This window comes from Gopherus flavomarginatus, chromosome 1 (assembly GCF_025201925.1).
Source record: "Gopherus flavomarginatus isolate rGopFla2 chromosome 1, rGopFla2.mat.asm, whole genome shotgun sequence".
Classification (NCBI taxonomy): domain Eukaryota; kingdom Metazoa; phylum Chordata; order Testudines; family Testudinidae; genus Gopherus; species Gopherus flavomarginatus.
The window spans coordinates 226,980,189-227,001,977 of NC_066617.1; the positions used below are offsets into that span (position 1 = coordinate 226,980,189).

The following is a 21,789-nucleotide window of genomic DNA, read 5'->3' on the forward strand; positions in this document are numbered from 1 at the left end:
ATCCTTGTTCATACTCACTAAGAATTCTAATAGATTGGTGAAGCATGATTTCCCTTTACATACGCCAAGTTGACTCTTCCCCAACATGTTGTGTTCACGGATGTGTCTGATAATTCTTTTTTTTTTTTTTTACTATAGTTTCAATCAATTTGTCTGGTACTGAAATTAGGCTTGCTGACCGATAATTGCCAGGATTGCCTCTGGAGGCTTTTTAAAAATTCACATTATATTAGCTATCCTCCAGTCACCTGGTGCAGAGGCAGATTTATAGGTTACATACCACACTTACTAGTTCTGCAATTTCATATTTGAGTTCTTTCAGAACTCTTGGGTGAAAACTGTCTGGTACTGGTGACTTATTACTGTTTAATTTATCAATTTATTCCAAAACCTCCTCTACTGACACGTCAGTCTGGGATAGCTCCTCAGATTTGTCACCTAACAAGAATGGCTCAGATGTGGGAACATCCCTCACATCTGCTGCAGAAAAGACGAATGCAAAGATTTTATTTAGCTTCTCCAGAATGGCCTTGGTCTTCCCTGAGTGGTCCGTTAGCACCTCGATCATCCACTGGCGTCAATGATTGTTTGGCAGGCTTCCTGCCTCTGATGTACTTAATTGTTTTGCTGTTAGTTTTCTTGTTTTTTGCTAGTTGCAAATTCTTTTTTAGCCTGCCTAATTATACTTTACACTTGACTTGTCAGAAATTATTCTCTTTTCTATTTTCCTCAGTAGGATTTGACTTACAATTTTAAAGGATTCTTTTCTGCCTCTAACCACCTCTTTTACTCTGTTGCTTAACCATGGTGACTTTTTTTTCTTCCTCTTGCTGTTTTTTTTATTTGGATTATGCATTTAGTTTAAGCCTCTATTATGGTGTTTTTAAAAAAATCTTCCATGCACCTTGCAGGCATTTCACTCTTGTGGCTCTTCTTTTTAAATTTCCACTTAACTACCGCTCTCATTTTTGTGTAGTTCCCCTTTTGGAAGTTAAATGCCACTGTGATGGGTTACTTTAGTATTCTTCCCCACTCCCGCAGCATGTTAAATTTAAATTTAGTTACACTGCGGATGCTATTACCAAATGTTTCCGCTATATTCACCCCACAGACCATATCCTGTGCTCCACTTAGGACTAAATCAAGAACTGCCTCTTCCCTTGTGGGTTCCAGGACTAGCTGCTCCAAGAAGCAGTCAGTAATGGTGTCTAGAAATTTTATCTCTGCATCCTGTCCTGAGGTGGCATGTTCCCAGCCAGTATGGGGATAGTTTAAATCGTCCACTACTACTGGGTTTTCTGTTTCTCCAGACTATCTAATCTCCCTGAGCATTTCAAAATCACCAAAACTATCCTGGGCAGGTGCTCTGCAGTATATTCCTACTTCTATAATCTTATTATGAACATAAGAACGGCCATACTGGGTCAGACCAAAGGTACGGCTAAGCCCAGTATCCTGTCTTCCAGCACCAATGTCAGGTGCCCCAAAGGGAATGAACAGGTAATCATCAAGTGATCCATTCCCTGTCACTCATTCCCAGCTTCTGGGAAACAGAGGCTAGGGACACCATCCCTGCCCATCATGGCAAATGAACTTATCTCGTTCTTTTTTTAACCCTGTTTAACCCTCCATGAACGTATCTCGTTCTTTTTTTAACCCTGTTATAGTTTTGGCCTTCACAATATCCTCAAGATCTTGTGTTATGAGAAGGAGTAAATAACACTTCCTTATTTACTTTTTCATCAGTCATGATTTTATAGACCTCTACCATATCCCCCTTTAGTCGTCTCTTTTCCAAGCTGAAAAGTCCCAATCTTATTATTCTCTCCTCAGACGGAAGCTGTTCCATGCCCTTAATCATTTTTGCTGCCCTCTTCTGAACCTTTTCCAATTCCAATATATCTTTTTTGAGATGGGGCGACCACATCTGCACACAGTATTCAAGATGTGGGCGTACCATGGATTTATATAGAGGCAATATGATATTTTCTGTCTTATTATCTATCCCTTTCTTTATGATTACAAACATTCTGTTTGCTTTTTTGACTGCTGCTGTACATTAAGTGGATGTTTTCAGAGAACTATCCACAATGACTCCAAGATCTCTTTCTTGAACGGTAACAGCTAATTTTGACCCCATCATTTTATATGTATATTTGGGATTATGTTTTCCAATGAGCATTACTTTGCATTTATCAACATTGAATTTCATCTGCCATTTTGTTGCCCAGTCACTCAGTTTTGAGAGATCCTTTTGCCCTTTGCAGTCTGCTTCTGACTTAACTATCTTGAGTAGATGTGTATCATCTGCAAATTTTTCCACCTCACTGTTTACCCCTTTTTCCAGATCATTTATGAATATATTGAATAGGACTGGTCCCAGTATAGACCCCATGTGTGATATCAATATTTACCTCCCTCCATTCTGAAAACTGACATTTATTCCTACCCTTTGTTTCCTATCTTTTAACCAGTTACCAGTCCATGAGAAGACCTTCTCTCTTATCCTATGACAGCTTACTTTGCTTAAGAGCCTTTAGTGAGGGACCTTGTCAAAAGCTTTCTGACTATCTAAGTACACTATATCCACTAGATCCCCCTTGTCCACATGCTTTTTGGCCCCCTCAAAGAATTCTAGCAGATCGGTGAGGCATGATTTCCCTTTACAAAAAAACATGCTGACTCTTCTCCGACGACTTATGTTTATCTACAGTATGTGTCTGACAATTCCTCTCCTTACTATAGTTTCAACCAGTTTGCCAAGTACTGAAGTCAAGCTTACCAGCCTGTAATTGCCAGGATCATCTCTAGAGCCCTTTTTAAAAACAGGTGTCACATTAGCTATCCTCCAGTCATTTGGTACAGAAGCTGATTTAAATGATAGGTTACAGACTACAGTTGGTAGTTCTGCAATTTCACGTTTAAGTTCCTTCAGAACTCCTGGGTGAACACCACCATCTGGTCCTGGTGACTTATTACTGTTTAGTTTATCAATTTGTTTCCAAAACCTCCTCTGATGACACCTCAGTTTGGGACAGTTCCTCAGATTTTTCACCTAAAAAGAATGGCTCAGGTTTGGGAATCTCCCTTACATCCTCAGCTGTGAAGACCGATGCAAGGAATTCATTTAGTTTCTCCACAACGGCATTCAAGCATGGAATTTCTATCCATAAAAATTCAATGGTACAGTCAGATTAATTTAAGATTTTTACTATATTTGACTATGTTTTCTGTCACATATACTGCCACTTTCCCACCAGCATAACCTGCTCTGTCATTTCTACATATTTTGTACTGTGGGAGTACCATGTCCCATTATCCTCTGTTCCTGTCCACTTTTCTCCAGCCCTTATTTTTAAAACTCCTCTTTAATTTTACACACCTGCAATGTGGCTCTGCATTTGGGTTTAGGTGGAGCTCATCCTTCTTATATAGGTTCCTCTTTTCCCAAAATGTGCCTCAGTTCCTAATAAACCTAAATTCTTCTGCTGAACACCATCATCACATCAAGGCATTGACAGCCTGACGTTCTGCCTAACTGGCCCTGCACATGGAACTGGAAGCACTTCAGAGAATGCTACAAAGGAGGTCATGGACTTTAATTTCTTATCTAACAGCCTAAATTTGGCCTCCAGAACCTCTCTCCTATCTTTCAGTACATCATTGGTACCTATGTGTACCATGACCACTGGCTCCTTCCCAGCACTGCACATAAATCTATTCAGACGCCTCAATGGGGAAGGTCTTGGTGGATATTAGGAAACATTATTTCACTAGGAGGGTGGTGAAGCCTGGAATGAGTTACCTAGGAAAGTGGTGGAATCTCAACCCTTAGAGGATTTTAAGGCCCGGCTTGACAAAACCCTGGCTGGGATGATTCAGTTGGTGGTGTTCCTGCTTTGACTAGGTGACCTCCTGAGGTCTCTACCAACCCTAATCTTCTATGATTCTCAGAGCTTAGCAACCTTCGCACCCAGCAGGCAATTCACCATGCAGTTCTCCCAGCCATCAATAGCCCAACTATCTATGTTTCTGATAATCAAATTCTAACAGTGATCTCCTTCCTTGGAAGGATATCCTCAGTGCAAGAGGATACCATGACATCATCTAGAAGGGGTGGCCTCAATTATGAGATTGTTTCCCTCCACTCCACCTTGATGTTCTTCTCTTTTCCCAAGACTTTCATCTTCCTCTACAGCAAAGAGACTAACAGACAGGGGGTGAAACTGCTCTACTGTGTCTCTGAAAGCCTCATCTGTGTACCTCTCTATCTCCCTTAGCTCTTCTAATTCAGCCACTCTGGTCTCAAGAGCCTGTACTTGGTCTCAGGGGGCCTTGAGTTGCTGGCACTGAATCCACATATATGCCACCTGCACACAAGGCAGGTAATCATACATGCTGCAATCAATGCAATAAACTGGATAGCCTCCACCGTGCTATCTATCTGGATTTGTAAAAAAATGTTGTTTCAGACTTTGCAGAAGAAATTAAAAGAATGGGGGGAAGAAGGGGAGAAGGGAGGAAATCCTTCCCTGGTGATTCATCTGGTTACCTAATTTTTTATACCACACTCATCACCATGGTTTCTTAATACTTCACACACTTAAATGAACTCCAGAATATCTCTAGGGGGTTTGAGTTTAAACACATGATTGTGGTGGTGTTACTAAAGGAAGATTAATCAAAGTAGTGAGTTTTTCACTATGTTTTCACTGCACTGAGGTCATTTTACTGTCCTTCAGACATGAGCTCCACAATCATGAATCAGATTTAGAGGAAGTTGTGTCTCCTGCACATAAGTAACTTGGCATAGTTCCAGTGAAATGCAGCTGTCATAGGAGATAATGAGTGAGGTGGTTCCTCAATTAATTTAGGTCAATCCCTTGAAGGTGAATGGAAGAGAAGGACCAAAACCTTGAATGTGATCAGGTGGTATTTAACCAGCCAATAAAGAAGGAAGAGGAGACCTGGGTGAATTGGCACTTAAGTAACTGACCAAACTGTGTCTTGTGCTCTGGTTTTGGATTGTTTTTCCTTTTTTGCATTAGCAACACTGGTGTTGATAACCAGTTGGCAGAAGTGAGGCCTATTCTGAGGAACTCAATCAAAAATCTAAACAAAGTGATTAAGTGTAAGTATTGTTTCTATCGTGGTTCTGTGATTTGAGTCTGAAAAATGTAAATGGTTATATCAACCAATTTTCTAGTTTGTCCTAGCCAAATCATAACTCAATACTATTTTTGTTGTCTTACATCCTTATACTCTTAGCTGCTACGGTTAAGGATATTTAATAAACTCAGTAAAACTAAATTCAACTTGAATCCTTTTCTTCAGTTAAGCAAATGAAATTTAAAAAACCCTAGGAAAGGTAGTACAGGTAAATCAATTAAGCACTTGCTCAAAAAAGGTTAGTATACCCTATCTTTCCTATATACCTATACATAACATTTATCACCAATGTCTAGACAACAGCACAAACTAAGCATGATGCTTAACCTTCACTACAAATTCCTCATATTTTGTGCATGTAATCCAACTCCATTATATTATTTTATGTGTGTGGTAATTATAAATATATGGTGCACCTATTTCTCAGAAAATAAATGATGGTAACTGGGCATGAGGAAACAAGCATATACCAACTATAACAAACAATGCTCACTCAGTGCAACAATCTATCTGGTGCACACTATTGTGCAGCCACTCCAGACACACTAATTTCGAGTTTGTTTCTTCTGAGTTAATTAAAATTTGTTTTCTTTATGTTTTCATTGCACTTTATACTGTAGCAAGTAACCTATTTTACATCCCTCTGCACATCTGCAGCAGTTCTCAGAAGATTCCCGTGTGTCTCTCTCTATAAAAATATATATACACACACATGCACACAAAATTTTAAATATGTTCAGACCACAGGACTAGATTCTCCTATTGCACTGAAGTTCTGTGTGTCATCGTCAACAGTGGTACAACTGTATAGAATGTTCCTAGGGGAAAGTGTGTTCAAAATCCAACCTCTGTCTTATTTCTTGTATTACTGTATTTCCCTCTTCTTTTTGAGTCCCGTGCTCACTCCAAACTCCCACCAAAGACTCAACAATATGACATACAGACTTGTCACATGGAAAAACAACTTTGGCAGATACACAGGACTACAAAGCCTCCTGAAGAGTATTTGAACCTTTCATCTTGGATTCGCTCCTCTGGAGTTAGGCTTCCCTACAGATGCTTCTGAAGCTCTGAAAGCTAGCTCATATTAAAAACCCCAGTAATTTGGAAAAAATCAAGAACATTTTAGCGGAATTATCCACTATCTTCTCATTTTATAATCCCATACCCAGTAGTAGCACCTATCCCACAGCTGAGAATGTAGACAACCTTCTTAGTGCGCGTTATACCATTCATGTCTGTAACCAGATGCCAGAAAGCATAAATATTATTTACACATTAGATAATTATTTCAACAGTTAATCCTTTTTATTGTAAAATAAAAGCAGCTATGTTTTAACAAACTGGAATAATCATCCAACATGTAATTTATAATAATCTAAGGGAGTGCATGAAAGGGACACTGGAAACTGACTTGATTAATATCAGGACCTTTTGTTTTTAAAGGGCAACCAGAATCCAATTACTGCACTCTCATACAACAATTTCACATTTCAATTTGAATAGAAACTAGCCTTTGAGAAGGGGAGTTGGTCTAGGATGGGCTGATTTTTTCTTAAGGCTGATGTGCAAGCCTCTCAGCCTCAAATCTGTGACATCCATTTATTAAATTAAAAGCCTCTTTCTAATCAGCAGCTCAGCATGATGGCTTGCACTACTTCGTATTTTACAATATATAAGCAATTTAGAATTTAATGTCAAGAATTTGTTGAACTATTTAGCAGTTTCTCAAATAATATACATTTCCTGTTTTTTTTTTTTCTTCCCGCTTTTCCAGGAAGCTTACCAATGCGCAGAGCAAGTCAACTGCTTCCAAGATAAGCTCCTGGTGGCCAATTCGGGTGACTCCCAGATCCTCCAGTTCTTGGTGAGTAATACGTAGTAGCTGGTCCCCACTAATCTTCTCTCTCTCAAAGTTCTTAATATACTGCTGCAAGCAATCATCAAGACCTACAAGAAGAGAGGGAAAGGGGAAAAGTTAACAACATCCTAGACTCCACAAATAAAAAGTCAACCTAAAATGGACTGGATAAGCAAAATGTTTAAGCATTAAAAAACAAAATCAGAGGATTTAATTCTATGCTGCACAGAGAGGAGAGAAGGTGGTTTTATGCCACCTTTGCACGCTCCCGATTATGGGCTGCTCCTGGGGCAAAAACAGCAGCCCTGGTTCCTCCATTTATGGCAGTCCTGAATCCCTGTAGTGCCATGTGTTATGCATGTGAATCTGGCACATCTCCTATGCCAGGTCTTCCAAAGACAGCAGCCTAGGGTCAAGTATGGCAAACCTATGCTGCTGGGAATCTCCCCTGGCCAGCTGCAGTGCATTAATAGCTGCCATATATTAATAGAACAATGTATGACAGCTGGAATAGGGGACAGAATCTGTCCCAAAGAGTGAGCAAGACTATGTGGAACATGAGGTTTAAGACTTAATTTGAGTCTAGCTTACTACATATTTTTGCTTGCAGCAAAAACCACCACATTACTTGACATAATTTGTTATAGTGTTTTTTTGTTTGTTTTTTGAGGGTTTTTTGGACTGGTAGTCTTTGTTGGAGTGGCCTAGAACTGGCAGAATTTATGGGAAAGCTTGTGTAACCCACACACCTCCTGGGTGTGGTGTTCTGTCTCCTCTAGTGGCACTTAGAGATTAAGGAGTCTGCTCTACAGCCTTAGTTAAGGGCCATGTGGCTTTTAGCTCATGCAGCAGAGGCTCATGCATTTATTCATAGATTCTAGGGCTGGAAGGGACTTCGAGAGGTCAACGAGTCCAGTCCCCTGCCCTCATGGCAGGACCAAATACTGTCTAGACCATCCCTGATAGACATTTATCTAACCTACTCTTAAATATCTCCAGATATTTAGCTTCAGAGAACCCAGGTTCGATCCCACCCGATGACTGGGGTCTGTTGGTGTTATGCTTCCAGAGCCTGTGGTCACACTATGTCCATTGCTGTTAGTCTCTGAATTGCATGAAGGCAATGAAGGACACTAGAATTTTATTAGGTAGTTATAAGGTGTCCTATAAGTTACTTATCATCTAGAAATTCACTATGTAAGATTTAATAAAACTCCTAGTTAAGTACATCATATATTTAGAGTTACTTGGAGCCATTTAGTAGCATTACTTAACAAAAAGTAATATCCATAATTAATTTGAAATGAACTACCTTTACTATAGAGACAAGGTGGGTGAGATAATACATTTTATTGGACCATCTTCTGTTGGTGAGAGAGATAAGCTTTCAAGCCACCATCATACACCTTACCCACCTTGTCTCTCAAATATCCTGGGAGCGACAAGGCTACAACTACTGTGCATATCATTACTATAGACATTTTAACAAACAAACAAAAAAATTACAAGTAGTAACAGGAGTTTCCGCCATCCTCATCTTGATATAAAAGTAATAAGCAATCTGCTCTTTAAAAATTATCATCTTATTTGGGAATGAAAGACAACACTTTTACTGAATAATCAGAAAGCCTAAAAAATTAAGTAAGGCAGCATGTGAGTGCAAGAGCCCATATGTCTGCTGAATAGGAACTTCACAGGAGTCCCAGGTTGTGCAGAAAATTCTGTGGGGTTTTGTTTTCATTTTATATGATTTTTTTCTCTTGGAAAGCAACTAAAACACCACACACATGGCCATAATCTCTTCATGCATCTTAAATCCTTATACTTCAAACCACAAAAACAAACCATACATAATCATACACCTCTACCCCGACATAATGCTGTTCTTGGGAGCCAAAAAATCTTACCGCGTTACAGGTGAATCCGCGCTATATTGAACTTGCTTTGATCTGCCAGAGCGTGCAGCCTCGCCCCCACCCAGGAGCGCTGCTTTACCGCGTTATATCTGAATTAGTGTTATATCGGGTCGCATTATATCGGGGTAGAGGTGTACCATGTAAATAGGAAAACTTTATCTTCCTCTCTGATTTCTAGACAGCAAATCCCATTCACTTTCCCACATGAAAGTAGTCTGGGCCTGTTTGAGGTTCTGAGCACAACTAGGTGCAGATACATTTAATTACCTCAGCTTAGAGAGGCTTTCAAGTGGAGCTGTGAATGGTCCTGCCAGGATTCAGTCCACAAACCTCTATGCCACTATGTGGCCTCCTCCAGCAGCACCACTGGGTCATGGCTGCTGGATCCTATCCCAGCCAAAGCAAGAAGTCTGCATCCCAGCACAAGTACATTTACCTAGAATATGTTCTATACAGCTGGGAAGTTGCCAGTCCAGCCTGACAGATTCTTCTGTGGAGGACATCACATGGCTTATTTGTATTACAGTACACTAGAAGCCACAACCAAGATTAAGTCCCCACTGTTCTTGACACTGCACAAACACACAGTTCAACTCCAGGCTACCCTACAGTTTAACTCAAACTGCTGATCCAAGTTGCCATGTCTTCACTGCTATTTTTTACCCAACTTAGCCAATGCAGGTTAGCTAACCTGATATAAGAACACACTTTTCTTCACCTCTCCAAGCAGTGTAAACAAACTCATGGAGGCACCACACCATCAACCTATCATTTTGTGCCCTCAGCACTCCTTCTCTCCTTCTAATTGAGTAGCTGTCCACTTACTGAAAGAGATACATACAGCAACATATTAAGAGGAAAAAAGCATTTTAACAACAAATGGTTTTCTCTGACTCATTTTACACTAAATACTCCTTCCACCTTCTAATTCTTGAATTTATAGGCTTGGCTCTTGGAAAGCTAAAAATGTCCCCCTACTCTCCAGTAAAGGAAAAGGCAATAGTCTGGTGTTCAATAATGAGAGCTGATGTAATAAATCCCTACCCTCTTATCTCTTAAATCAATTCAATTGGTTAAACTGGACTCACTGAGGACAAATGGTAGATCAAAACACTGTCTGGTTTGGTTGCCATCAATAGATAAAAGGGATGATTTAAATAAAGTAGAAACACTCATGATCTGCCAAGCCAAAAACAATATGGCCTGTCATTTTGGATGTGTTACCACATTAGCCAGTCCATTTGATATTTATTAATTAGTATTAATTGTTGTTATTGTTATTATTAAAAGGAAAAACAGGAATTGATGCTTGGGTATCCAACCTCATTAAAAAAAATGTATAAAAAATATAAGATTATAACCAGGATAAACACCCATGGCACTGTGTGTGTGTGTGTGTGTGTGTGTGTGTGTGTGTGTGTGTGTGTGTGTGTGTGTGTGTGTGTGTGTGTGTGTGTGTGTGTGTGTGTGTGTGTGTGTGTGTGTGTGTGTGTGTGTGTGTTTAAGAGAATCCTGCTTCTTTCACAGAGTATAGACACTATTATAGCAGAATCCCTCTTTCTAGTCCAGAAGTGTCAATTCTATTTATTCCCATCATTTGAACGGGAAGTCCTCAGTTCACCCAAGTGCTGCCATATCCTTCCAGGACTCTCACTACTGGTTACATTCAGTATAAAGACATGGGGAACAAAGTCCAGCACCGTTATATGATACATGCATAGCAGTACTTTCCTCCTGTCACTTCCCTTGCAAAAAAAGGGCCGCCTTCCATTCCCACATTCCAATTTGTGCAGGTGCTGCCTCCCTTTGATGTAAACCTTAAGTACAACTAAAGTTGAGAAAAGGATTGATCTGATTTTATTCAAAGATTACTGACTCACAAAAAGCATTTATTCAGACCCACACATGCACCACTCCCCCAAACATATGAAAATAGTTTTCACTGAATTTTTCTGAATCATCCATATTCATATACTTTACCAGAAAGCTGTTAGAGGCCTTGTTAGGCTTTTGAAATTTGAGAATCTCATTTTCCAAGTTATTTCACATCTGAAATTTCTCATATAATGGCACATGTATTTTTTTGAAAGGAACTAAATATAGTGCTTCAAATTGTTGGCAGAACATTTTTTTTCTGACGACACTACATGAATTATATAGCTAAAAAAATGTGTTAAAACAGACTGCAGACATTTGATGTCTTTTTATAGTCGGCCAAAAAAAAAAAAAAAAAGGTCAAGAAGTACTTTTGATATTTCTTCATTTAACAACTCCCACATTGCTCACGTAGACTGTGCGGGAATGATCAAATGAAACATTGATGTAATCAGAAAAATTACTTTCATATCACTACAGCTAATAATACAAATTAAGAATGAGTCATTATAGAGCCACTCAATAAACATATAGTATATGTCAGTTCTAAAGAAAACTGCATTCAAATAGCTTTTTATTTTTATTTTGCTTCATATATATATTTAATTGTCACTCAGGTATAAAAGAGACTTGTGCAGACAGTCTGTAGAAAGAGAGAAATGCAGGCAACTGCCTGCCTCACCAAGTTCATAAAACCAAGAAAGAGCAAAGCCATAATTAAAATGTAGACTTCAGGACATTTTGAGAATAGTTTGCCACAGTAATGAATGAGCTGCATTTCTTCCTATTATCCAAAATTAGAACATTCTTTCTAAGTCGCTTATTTTTGTCATTCTATTTCTTACTTAAAGAGCAATCGAAAACTAGAGCCAGATTTAGGGGCAAGCGACTGCCTGGGGTGGCTGGGATTGGGGGGCACCAGGTTCAGGGTGCTGTTTTTGTTGTTAGTAGCAAAAAGGAAAATAGAATGTTTGAAGTAAAATGTTTCAGGTATTCCATATGTGGATTCATTATTCATTAACCTCCTAGAATGTTCTGGATCTTTGTAGAATCTCATGGAACCTTCCAGACTTTCTGAGAACTACATTTTCCTTGAACCTCCTAGAATGTTGTCAGCCATGCCCTTGTGGGTGTATAAGGGGCAGGGTGTCACCAGTCAGTCAGTGAGATATAAGAACAAAGTGAAGTAAGAGCCCAGTTGTGGTACTATAAACCTTGTTTTATTGTGTAATTGTGGAAGTGTACGTGTTTTAAGACTTGAAGAGTGTAAGTAGCAACTAATAAAGGACATATTTAATGAGATGCCAGAGATATCTGTCGAAGCCCTATCTACGCAACAATATAAAAGAAATACTGTTACTTCTTTTGCCATACTTAACAGAAAGTTTGATGACTTTCTAGGACTGCAGAACAGACTTTTCTCTCCCTAATACTGTCTGTTTTCTCCCGTAAAATAAAATAAAAGATGCCCCCAAAGAAGCCTTCAGGAGCTCAGTATAGGAAACAAAAATATCTGAAATGAACAACAAAGACTGGGCTTTAGACAGTAGCGGTCATCCAACTGCAGAAGAAATTTGAGGAGCGAAGCGTAAATGAAGGAAGTCCTATTACTAAGGAATTAGCAGATTTTCCTGACGATAAGGAATGGAAAAGTGAGGAAAGTGATGGAGAATCATCCAGTTTTCCTGGCGGTATAAAGGAGAGTGATGATAAAGAAGAATGTAACTCACATGAAAAGTTGAGCAATAACAAAGAAAAATCTAGCTTACATGAAAAGAAGAGAAATAAAGAAGAATCAGCCTCTCATGATGACAGAAACAGCAGTGAGAAAAATTGCACACCGCAAATCGATACGTCAGATACAGCTTTATAGCCAGTGATCTTAAACTCTGCTGATATTGATCATACAATTTTGAATGGGCCAGGCAAAATTAAGGATATGACGCCAGTAAATGAGCAGAAGAGACACATCTCAGTTACACTGCGAAAGACTGTTCAACAATGGTGAGAAACTGAATCGGCATTGGCTAGTTTACTTGAAATCAACTGACAAAGTGGTCTGTTCTTGTTGCAAAATATTCAAAGAGAATGCCAAATCGTTGCTTGCACTTTCTGGGTACAATCACTGGCATTACTTAACTGCTGCTCTGAAGCAAGATGAAAAGTCTCCTGGCCATTTTATGGCCTACTCCAAATGGATGGAGGTAGAGTCCAGGCTCAAGCTGAGTAAATGTGTAGATGCAGAAAATCAGCACATTATTAAGGTAGAAAGCCAGCACTGGAGAAATATGCTCAAGTGTCTGATCTCAATTACCCTCTTCCTTGCAAAGAATAATTTGGTTTTCCGGAGCTCTTTGGATAAGTTGTTCACTGAACATAACAGTAATTTCCTTGGTTTGGCAGACGTCCCTGGGAAATACAATGATGTCATACGTAAGCACCTACATCAAGTAGTTCACGAAGCTATGGACCGTTACTGCAGCAAAACAATTCAAAACAAATTGAATGAGTTTATGGCTTGATAACATATTGATGCGGCTTGGCAAAACCAAGTACTACGCCGTAATAACAGACTGCATTCTCGACATTAGTCACAGTGAAAAGATGTCATTTACAGTGTAATTTGTTGATGAAGAGGATGGCTGTAGCCAAGTAAAGGAACACTTCATCTGTTTCCAGTCTGTGGACCACTCTACAGGAAAAGACCTAACAGAACTGTTTATGAACATTTTGAATGAGAATAAAATAAAACTTTAGGACTGCCATGGCCAAGGCTATAATGACGGCACAAATATGAAGGGAAGAAACGGTGTCCAGGCAAGGATCCTTGCGCAGAATCCAAGAGCTTTCTTTCTGCTTTGTGGCTGCCATTCCCTCAATGGTTGTGTCAGATGCAGCATCATCTTCTTTAGATTCAGTATCTCTCTTTGGAGTATTGCAAAGGATATATGTCCTGTGTGATATTCTGTACCCCAAAGCAACACCCTGGCACCCCCCTATACTTACCATGCTGATATAATTATGATATGTTTGTGCAAATTATGCCTTGCAAGGTATCATTCTAAAAGTCTTGATCTGTTGAACATTAATATTCTGTTGGATTGTATGTGTTATCGCTGTATCTGAAGTTATGAATATTGACTATGTACTAGTATTTCAAATGTGTTTGCTCCTGGGGTAGTTTACATTCAGACTAAGGAGCACATTGTAGAAGAACCATTCAAAATAATGGCCCATTAAGAAACAATAGGCCATGGAAGAAGCTTATCCACACCTGATGGACTTTCCTGTGAATGTTCTAGCCAGGATATGGGTAATGGTCCTTGCTATGACTCATCAAAGCATGCAAGGGATGTGACCAGTTCATGTGACACTGGACTCCATCTTGTGCCTGCACTTTTCCACAAACTGTGCTGGGGACTTTGCTTGGAACAGTGAAGTTCCCTCCACATGGAAGAAGCTATAAAAGGGAGAAGCAACATCACTTGGCCCCACTCCCCCCACAACTGAACAGCTGGAAACACCTTAGGAACAAAGACTGAACTGAGGATGTAGCCCCAGGCTGAAGGGATTTAGAATTTGTGTAAGGAAGATTGGTGGACTGTTTGTACCATCAAGATGAGACACTGATTGATTCAAATCCCATCTAGTGCATAGAACTTAGATTGCAATTTTGTTTTATTTCTTAGGTAACCAACTTTGATCTGTACACTTATTACTTACAATCACTTAAAACTCTCTTTCTGCAGTTAATAAATTTGTTCTATATTTTTTATCGAAAACAGTGTGTTGTTTGAAGTGCAAAGAGAAATCCGCTCAGGGACATGGGTTGGTGCGTTGTCCTCCTCACATTGAGGGAGGAGTGGACTGGGTAATAAACGTATACTGGTCAGGCTTTTGGGGTCCTAAGCTGGACAGCTGGGGGGAAATGGCAGAAACTTGTTGGTTCACGAGTGACTAGGAGAAGAATTATGTAACTGCAGATGGGTGTGTCTTTTCTTCTGTATGGCTGCGTAAGTGAAAGACCTGGAGAGGACTGCAGCTTGTCAGGGCCTCAGAGTGTGAGAGGGGACCCAGATTAGTATGCCAGAGAGCTCTGCAGTACCCCAGTTCCAGGCTGCACCCTGGGGAAGCCTATCACATCTTGTTTTCAGCATTAACTATCAGGTGAAGATCCTCACGGACAATGTTACAAATCTGACCGTGAAGCCACTAAGTGACACTGGCTGGGAGAGCCGTATTGACTAGCAGGCAGCCAGTGAGGTATCAAGTGACTGAGGTTTATGATGCCTGTATCAGGTTGGTTACCCTGCTCCTGCCCTGAAGGGCTTAAAACAGCCCTGGGGAAAGATTGTGGCTGGGAGCTGCTAAGATGGGCTGATTGGGAAGTGGCTGCAGCTGGGCCACGCCCCAATCAGGCCCAGCTGTCCCCAATAAAAGGCTGTGAGCCGGAGGCCCAGGCAGTCTCTCTCTGTTTACAGAGGAAGATGAGCCTGGCTGCAGGGAGCTAGAGACCAGGTACCTGAGTGGTGCAGGCTGGGGAAAGGCAGAGGAGCTGGGGAGCTCTAGCCTGGAAAGCCCCAGGCTGCAGCCTAGCATTGGGCTAACAGGTACTGGGGGTTGCAGAGGGCAGCCCAAGGGTAGGCAAAGGCAGCAGGTCCAAACCCAACCTTGCCAGTGATGAGTAGGCTGATACTGCAGTCTGCCCCAGGGCACGGGGGCTAGACAATGACTGGCAGTAGCTGTATACTGAGGCGAGGTGGGGATAGTGGGTGGGGGTTCCCCAGTGAGGGAAAACCCTAGGATTGGGGGGCTACTGCCAGGGAGCAACACCCCAGACAACAAGGCACCAGGCCCGGGAGGGACACAGGGGCCAGAGGACAGGTGGATCATTGGCCTGCAAGGGGTGCTCCAGAGCTGGAACAAGCTAATTCCCGGAAGTCACCAGCAGGAGGCACCGCAGGGGTGAGTCTGCTCCTCTACACACCCTGATGGAACTGGTGCAGTCAAATGAAGCCAAGGCTGGAATCCCACATGAGGCACAACGCCTGGAAAACCAGATCTTCAAATTTCTGGTCTGAACTGTGGTTTGGTATAATATCTTGTTCCAAGTAAGTGTTGCAAGCAAGGCATTACAAACTCAGTCAGTCAATGGACATTGCAACTGCTACAGCTTTGATGAGAAGCTGCCTTGATTTCGTTGTGGCCTACAGAAACAACCAATTTGAAGACGCTGTCACTGCTGCCAAAGAAATGAGAGAAAACATAGGAGTTGAGCCTGTCTTCAAGGAAACTTGTATTCATTGGAAGAAAAGACAGTTTGGTTCCAAAAGCAGAGATGAGATGATGGAAAACTCAAAAGAAAAATTCAAGAGGGTGTTTTTTGGCTCGCTCATTGACGCTGCCTGAGTGTTCATCAAAGAAAGGTTTGGCTATATAAAGCACCACAGTTAAGACCTGGGCAGTTTTTTATGACCTTAGTAAGCTGCTGACAGACAGGAAAACAGTCTTGAGCAATTGTACAGACCTTCATAAGACACTGACACATGAGGACTGTTCAGACATCATCAATGATAAAGATCTCTCTGTCGCATTGGACGTCCGTCACATTTTGCAACACAGGAAGCACTCACAACTCCAAGTTCTCCAATTCATTCATGATGCAGAGTTAAAGGACATTTTTCCTAATGTGTGGATAGCTTTGACGATTATGCTCATGCTGCCCGTCACAGTTGTGAGTGGTGAGCGCAGCTTTTCAAAGCTCAGGCTCATTAAAACATACTCCATGATGGCCAACAAGAAACTGACATTGCTTGCTGTTTTATCGTTTGAAAATGCCATTGGTCAGTCTTTGTATCTCTCTGAAGCTGTGCTTCAGTTTGTGTGAGTAAAGTGAGAAAAGTGACCTTTTGAACTAAAGGACTACGGTTAACATTCTGAGGCTGTCATCTACTGTAATCCTATTCAATGTTGGCCCACCCAATGTTGGCGCACAGTTCAATTGCTTGATATTAGTACATTTCAGTTATTCTTAAAATTAAAAAAAAACTTATATAAACTTAGAGGAAACAATTTTTTATTTGCTTATATATGGTATGAATAAATACAGATCCTAGAGTGCAAATTTATCATTTTATATGAGAGTGTTAAATCATGCATCAAAGTCATGAAATGAGCTGAAAATGCAATAAAAATAAGGTATTCAAAAGGTTAACAAATGGGGGGGGGGGAGGATGCAAAGCTTTTCAGTTTTGGGTCACTTCAGTTGGTATTCCAGTGGCTCTTTTAACAGAACCTGGGCATTGCCTGCATTCTCCACCAGGCGCAGAGGGGTCTGTTGTCTGAGCCCAGCAATACCACCCAGCGATGAGAGTCCATGACACCCATGTCTCCTAGCAGCAAGAGTCTGTGGTCAGGGATAGGGGAACCTGAGCCCTCCCATGCTCCACTGGGTTCCAACGCAGGCCCCACTAAATGTAGTTCACATTGTGTGGCCTAAGGGACCTGCATTTGAGATACTATGTGGGTGAGGTAATATCTTTTATTGGACCAACTTCTGTTGGTGAGAGACAAGCTTTCAAGCCACACAGAGCTCTTCTTCAAGTCTCTGTGTGGCTCAAAATGGTCCAGTGAAAGACATTGTCCCTCACCCACTTGCTCTCTCTAATATCCTGGGATCACCATGGCTACAACTACACTCTATACAGAGTTAAGGTTGTCAGCACAATCTTTGGATCCACTGTGCATCTGTGTTATGGCTGTATGAAGTTTTTTCCTACCAGAGGAAACAGCATGCACACAGTAGCAACCTAATTTAGCAAAGTACCACACATGCACAAGGAGACAAAGTAGTAGGAATTAATGTTTTTATTTTTCCATGTTGTTCTATTCTTTAAAAGGAAAAGGGGAGCAATATCCTATAGGAGTTGAAAGGAAAGGCAGAATAAGTATGGGGATCTTTATATTATACTGGATCTAAAAAGCAAAGAAGTGTGATTGGGGCAATATGAAGGGTTTCAGTAGAAAGGTGGTATGAAATAGGCATTCCCCCCTTCTCTGATACCACACCCCTAAGCTAAATTCATGTCCTGTCCTGCCAATGTGATTAAAATGTCTTCTGTTTTCATGCCTGCAGAGTATGCTCCTGACAAACTTGAAAATTCACACTCCTCTGGGTGCTATTTGTTTCAATATACCCGCCAGCCAACTCAGAAAGATAGTTTCAACACTGCCAAAAGTTCACAGCTAAATCCATTTTCTTTTTTTGTAAGGAAAACTTAAAATGTGAAGAATACTGCTAAATGCAGTGAGAAGACCCAAATTTTGCAATTCCGTCCATATTTCTATGAAAACTGAGGATCAGTGTCCCTGATTATTCTTCTTCTCAATGTAAGAAATTATCATTGTTTTATTTAGGACTGTTTTATTGGATTATAAATTATATATTGTTCATATATATATATGCTGTGGCCTTTGCACACCAAAAATGCTGAAGCATGCTGAAAGTTTGTGTGGTTGTCAATGGGAATAGAAATGTCTTGGAGGTAAAGGGGAGAGGGAGGAAGATGCCTGCCAAACAACCCACAGCAGCAAAAAAGTCAGGAATCCTTTGAATCAAGCCAACATTAATAACATCTCTCATACAGGGAATGCAGGGATTTACTCAAAATAGTTTGCTATGACTGGCTACAAAGGGGGAAGGAGGATGGTAGGCATTCATCATGGTATTTGATACTTAAATTTACAAGATCTTCTTTGCCTGGTGTTGGAATGTTTAAAGCCTCAAAGTTCAGCACAATTTGAGAGTTTAGTTATAAACTAGAGATAGACCAGAAACTACATGAAACATCTGCATGCATCTCAGTTTTGAGGAAATTTAGATCTGGATCCAAATTTTGCAAGCTAAGCCCATCATTACTAAGAAAAAAAAATTTTTAAATAAACATAGTTTAGTTGTTACATTACATTAAAAAAATCCTCCAGTAAGGTGTCCAGGCATTATCTAACATGCTTAGCACAAAGTGAAAATATCTACAGATAGGTTATCACAGTGAAACTTCCATCATGCCCTTAAAACTTTCCTTTATAACATTAATGTTTTCATAAAGAATGATATTGAACTTGGCACATTAGCAGGAGAATTTGTCCGTCTCGCGGGACCATCCTGCCCAGCCCCTGAACCCCCAGCTGGGGAGGCCAGCCCCTGACCCCTTCCCTGCTGCTCCCTCTCCCTCACAGCCTCACCTTGTGGGGGCCCCAGGCCGGGCACTCAGGCAGCTCAGCACCGGCGCACCTCCTGCGGGGGGGGAGGAGCTGCACTGTGGGTCAGGGAAGCAGGCGGGAGGTGCAGGTGGCAGGAGCATGGGGAACGTGGCTGGAAGACTCAGGAGGAGCACTGTGTGGCCACAGAGTCAGCTGGAGAGAAGCGGCGCTTTAAAGGGGAAACCGCCGTTTCTCTCCGGCTGCGCAGCTGCCCCTGCTCCTCCTGAGTCCTCCGTCCATGTTCGCAGGGCCACATTCCAAAAAAAACAAAAAACAAAAACAAAAACACCCCAGTAAGAGGTTTGACACCTTAGGTGAAGATTATATTTAATAATACATTATTTAAGGTTTGTATGCGTGGGTGCCACTCCAAATCAGGGTCCCAGGGTGCTAAGTGGTGTACAAACACAAAAATCCTGGCCAAGGATGCGTAAAAAATAATTTAAAAAGCTAACTTCTGAGTGCTAGAAGCTGAGACTGGATGACAGAGGATGGATCATTTGATAATTGCCCTGTTTTGTTCATTTCCTCTGAAGCATCTGGCACTGGCCGCAGTTGGAAGACAGGATACTGGGCTGGATGGACCATTGACTATACTGAGTCAGACCATTCTTATGTTCTTATTAATACATATTAGAATTTTTAATTATTTATCTATCTAATATGATTTCTATCATTTATGCATTGTCTTTGTAATTCGCTCAGCTATGATAATGAAAACTGACTAGTCAACCAGCACTTTTCCTTCTAGTATGTTTTAATTTCTGGTTTTAATGCACTAGCATGCTAGTTCTCTCCCTGCCTCCCTCACTTTATCCTGCAGATTACTCCACAAAAGAGAAACCTTCTTGCTGGTCAACTCATCTTCCAGTTCTGAACCAATTCAGCATAGCATTTTCTGTCTGTTCTGATTGCCCTGGAGACCAGAGGAAAGAACAATGTAGAAAACTGGTTGTTTGACAGTTGTAATTTGAGATCTACTGCATTAAACACAATGCTGAAATATAGGGACTACAAGTATTAGAGGAATGATGTCTAAATTCCAACAGGTTTGGATTTTTTAAGTTCTTAATACTTTTCTGTTACTATCAGGATTTGTAAAACCTTTTGTGCAAAACCTAAATGATGGACCTGGAAACTACATGATGATATCTTTTTATACTGTATAACTAGAACTTTTCACATCTTATAAATATACATTAATTTTTATACAAGTATTAAAGATTCATAATTCATATTTGTTATCTTTAAAAGATCTATATGTATTTGGTCAAACTCATCTCATTATCTGTGTATTTATTTCATTCATATTCCAAAAATGGTAGACATATATTTTAAAATCTACTTGATCCTGATATAAGGCTGTCTGTCATTTTTTCATTGAACAGATTTCCCATATTTTCTTTTCCTCTGTGTATCTAATGTTGTAGAATCTGTAGTCCCCCAACCCCCAAAAATGCACTATCATGCATCTGGCTGTAAGTAATTATTGTGCTATAAATAGGTCATCCGTAAAATATAAAGCATCCTTTTGAAAAAGAGATACTGAGTATAAAGTACTTGAAGATTTCTTAACTGTGTTTCCTTCCAGTTTCAAGTCTCCTTTTTCCACTAGTGGGAGGCAACTGAATAAACATTTATTAAAGTATAATCTGTAGATAAATAGTAAAGAGATATAAACCATCTTTAACCCTTCTGAAACTTAAGGAAATGGAAGCAGCTTCTACGCTGACATTCTATAAACCCTTTCACCTCTGTGCATCTTTCTTGACCAAAAGTATCTCCCTTTTGAACCAATAGGAAACTTGAATGTGGACACTTATCAAGAATAGCAAGTCAAAAGACCAGCTCAAGAGTCCATCTAACAGCACCATCCTATTCTACTGGTACTGTGGCTGCTTTCTCACATTTCTCAAACAGCAAGCACTAATAAAAATTAGGGCTGTCAAGAGATGAAAAAAATTAATTGCGATTAATCACGCAATTAATCACACTGTTAAACAATAATACCATTTATTTAAATGTATAGTGCTCACTTTATATTTATTTTTATTACAATTTTTGCACTCTAAAAACAGAAGAAATCATTTTTCAATTCACCTTTAATATAAGTACTGTAGTGCAATGTCTTTATCATGAAAGTTGTACTTACAAACACAGAATTATGTACAAAAAAACTGCATTAAAAAACAAAACAATGTAAAACTTTAGAGCCTACAAGCCCATTTAGTCGTACTTCTAGTTCAGCCAATCACTCAGAAAAACAAGTTTGTTTACATTTGCAGGAGATAATGCTGCCTGCTTCTTGTTTACAATGTCATCTGAAAGTAAGAACAGGCATTCACATGGCACTTTTGTAGCCAGCGTCACAAGATATTTACATGCCAGATGCACTAAAAATTCATATGTCCCTTCATGTTTCAACCACCATTCCAGGGGACATGCATCCATGCTGATGATAGGTTCCGCTTGATAACTATCCAAAGCAGTGCGGACTGATGCATGTTCATTTTCATCATCTGAACCAGATGCAATCTGAAGAAGGTTGATTTTCTTTTTTGGTGTTTTGGGTTCTGTAGCTTCTGCATCTGATGTTGCTCTTTTAAGACTTTTGAAAGCATGCTCCACACCTCGTCCCTCTCAGATTTTGGAAGGCAGTTCAGATTCTTAAAGCTTGGTTTGAGTGCTGTAGCTATCTTTAGAAAT

General features: G+C 40.3%; 1 protein-coding gene across 4 annotated transcripts in view; it reads right to left on the bottom strand.

Moving 5' to 3' along the window:
* Window positions 1-21,789, bottom strand: part of CNKSR2 (connector enhancer of kinase suppressor of Ras 2) — a 368,568-nt gene that overhangs the window by 305,274 nt on the left and 41,505 nt on the right. For all 4 annotated transcript variants that reach the window (XM_050936490.1, XM_050936489.1, XM_050936488.1 and 1 more), the window contains exon 2: window positions 6,956-7,119. In XM_050936490.1, the coding sequence (XP_050792447.1) occupies window positions 6,956-7,119 (164 nt within the window). The remainder of the gene's footprint in view (window positions 1-6,955; window positions 7,120-21,789) is intronic.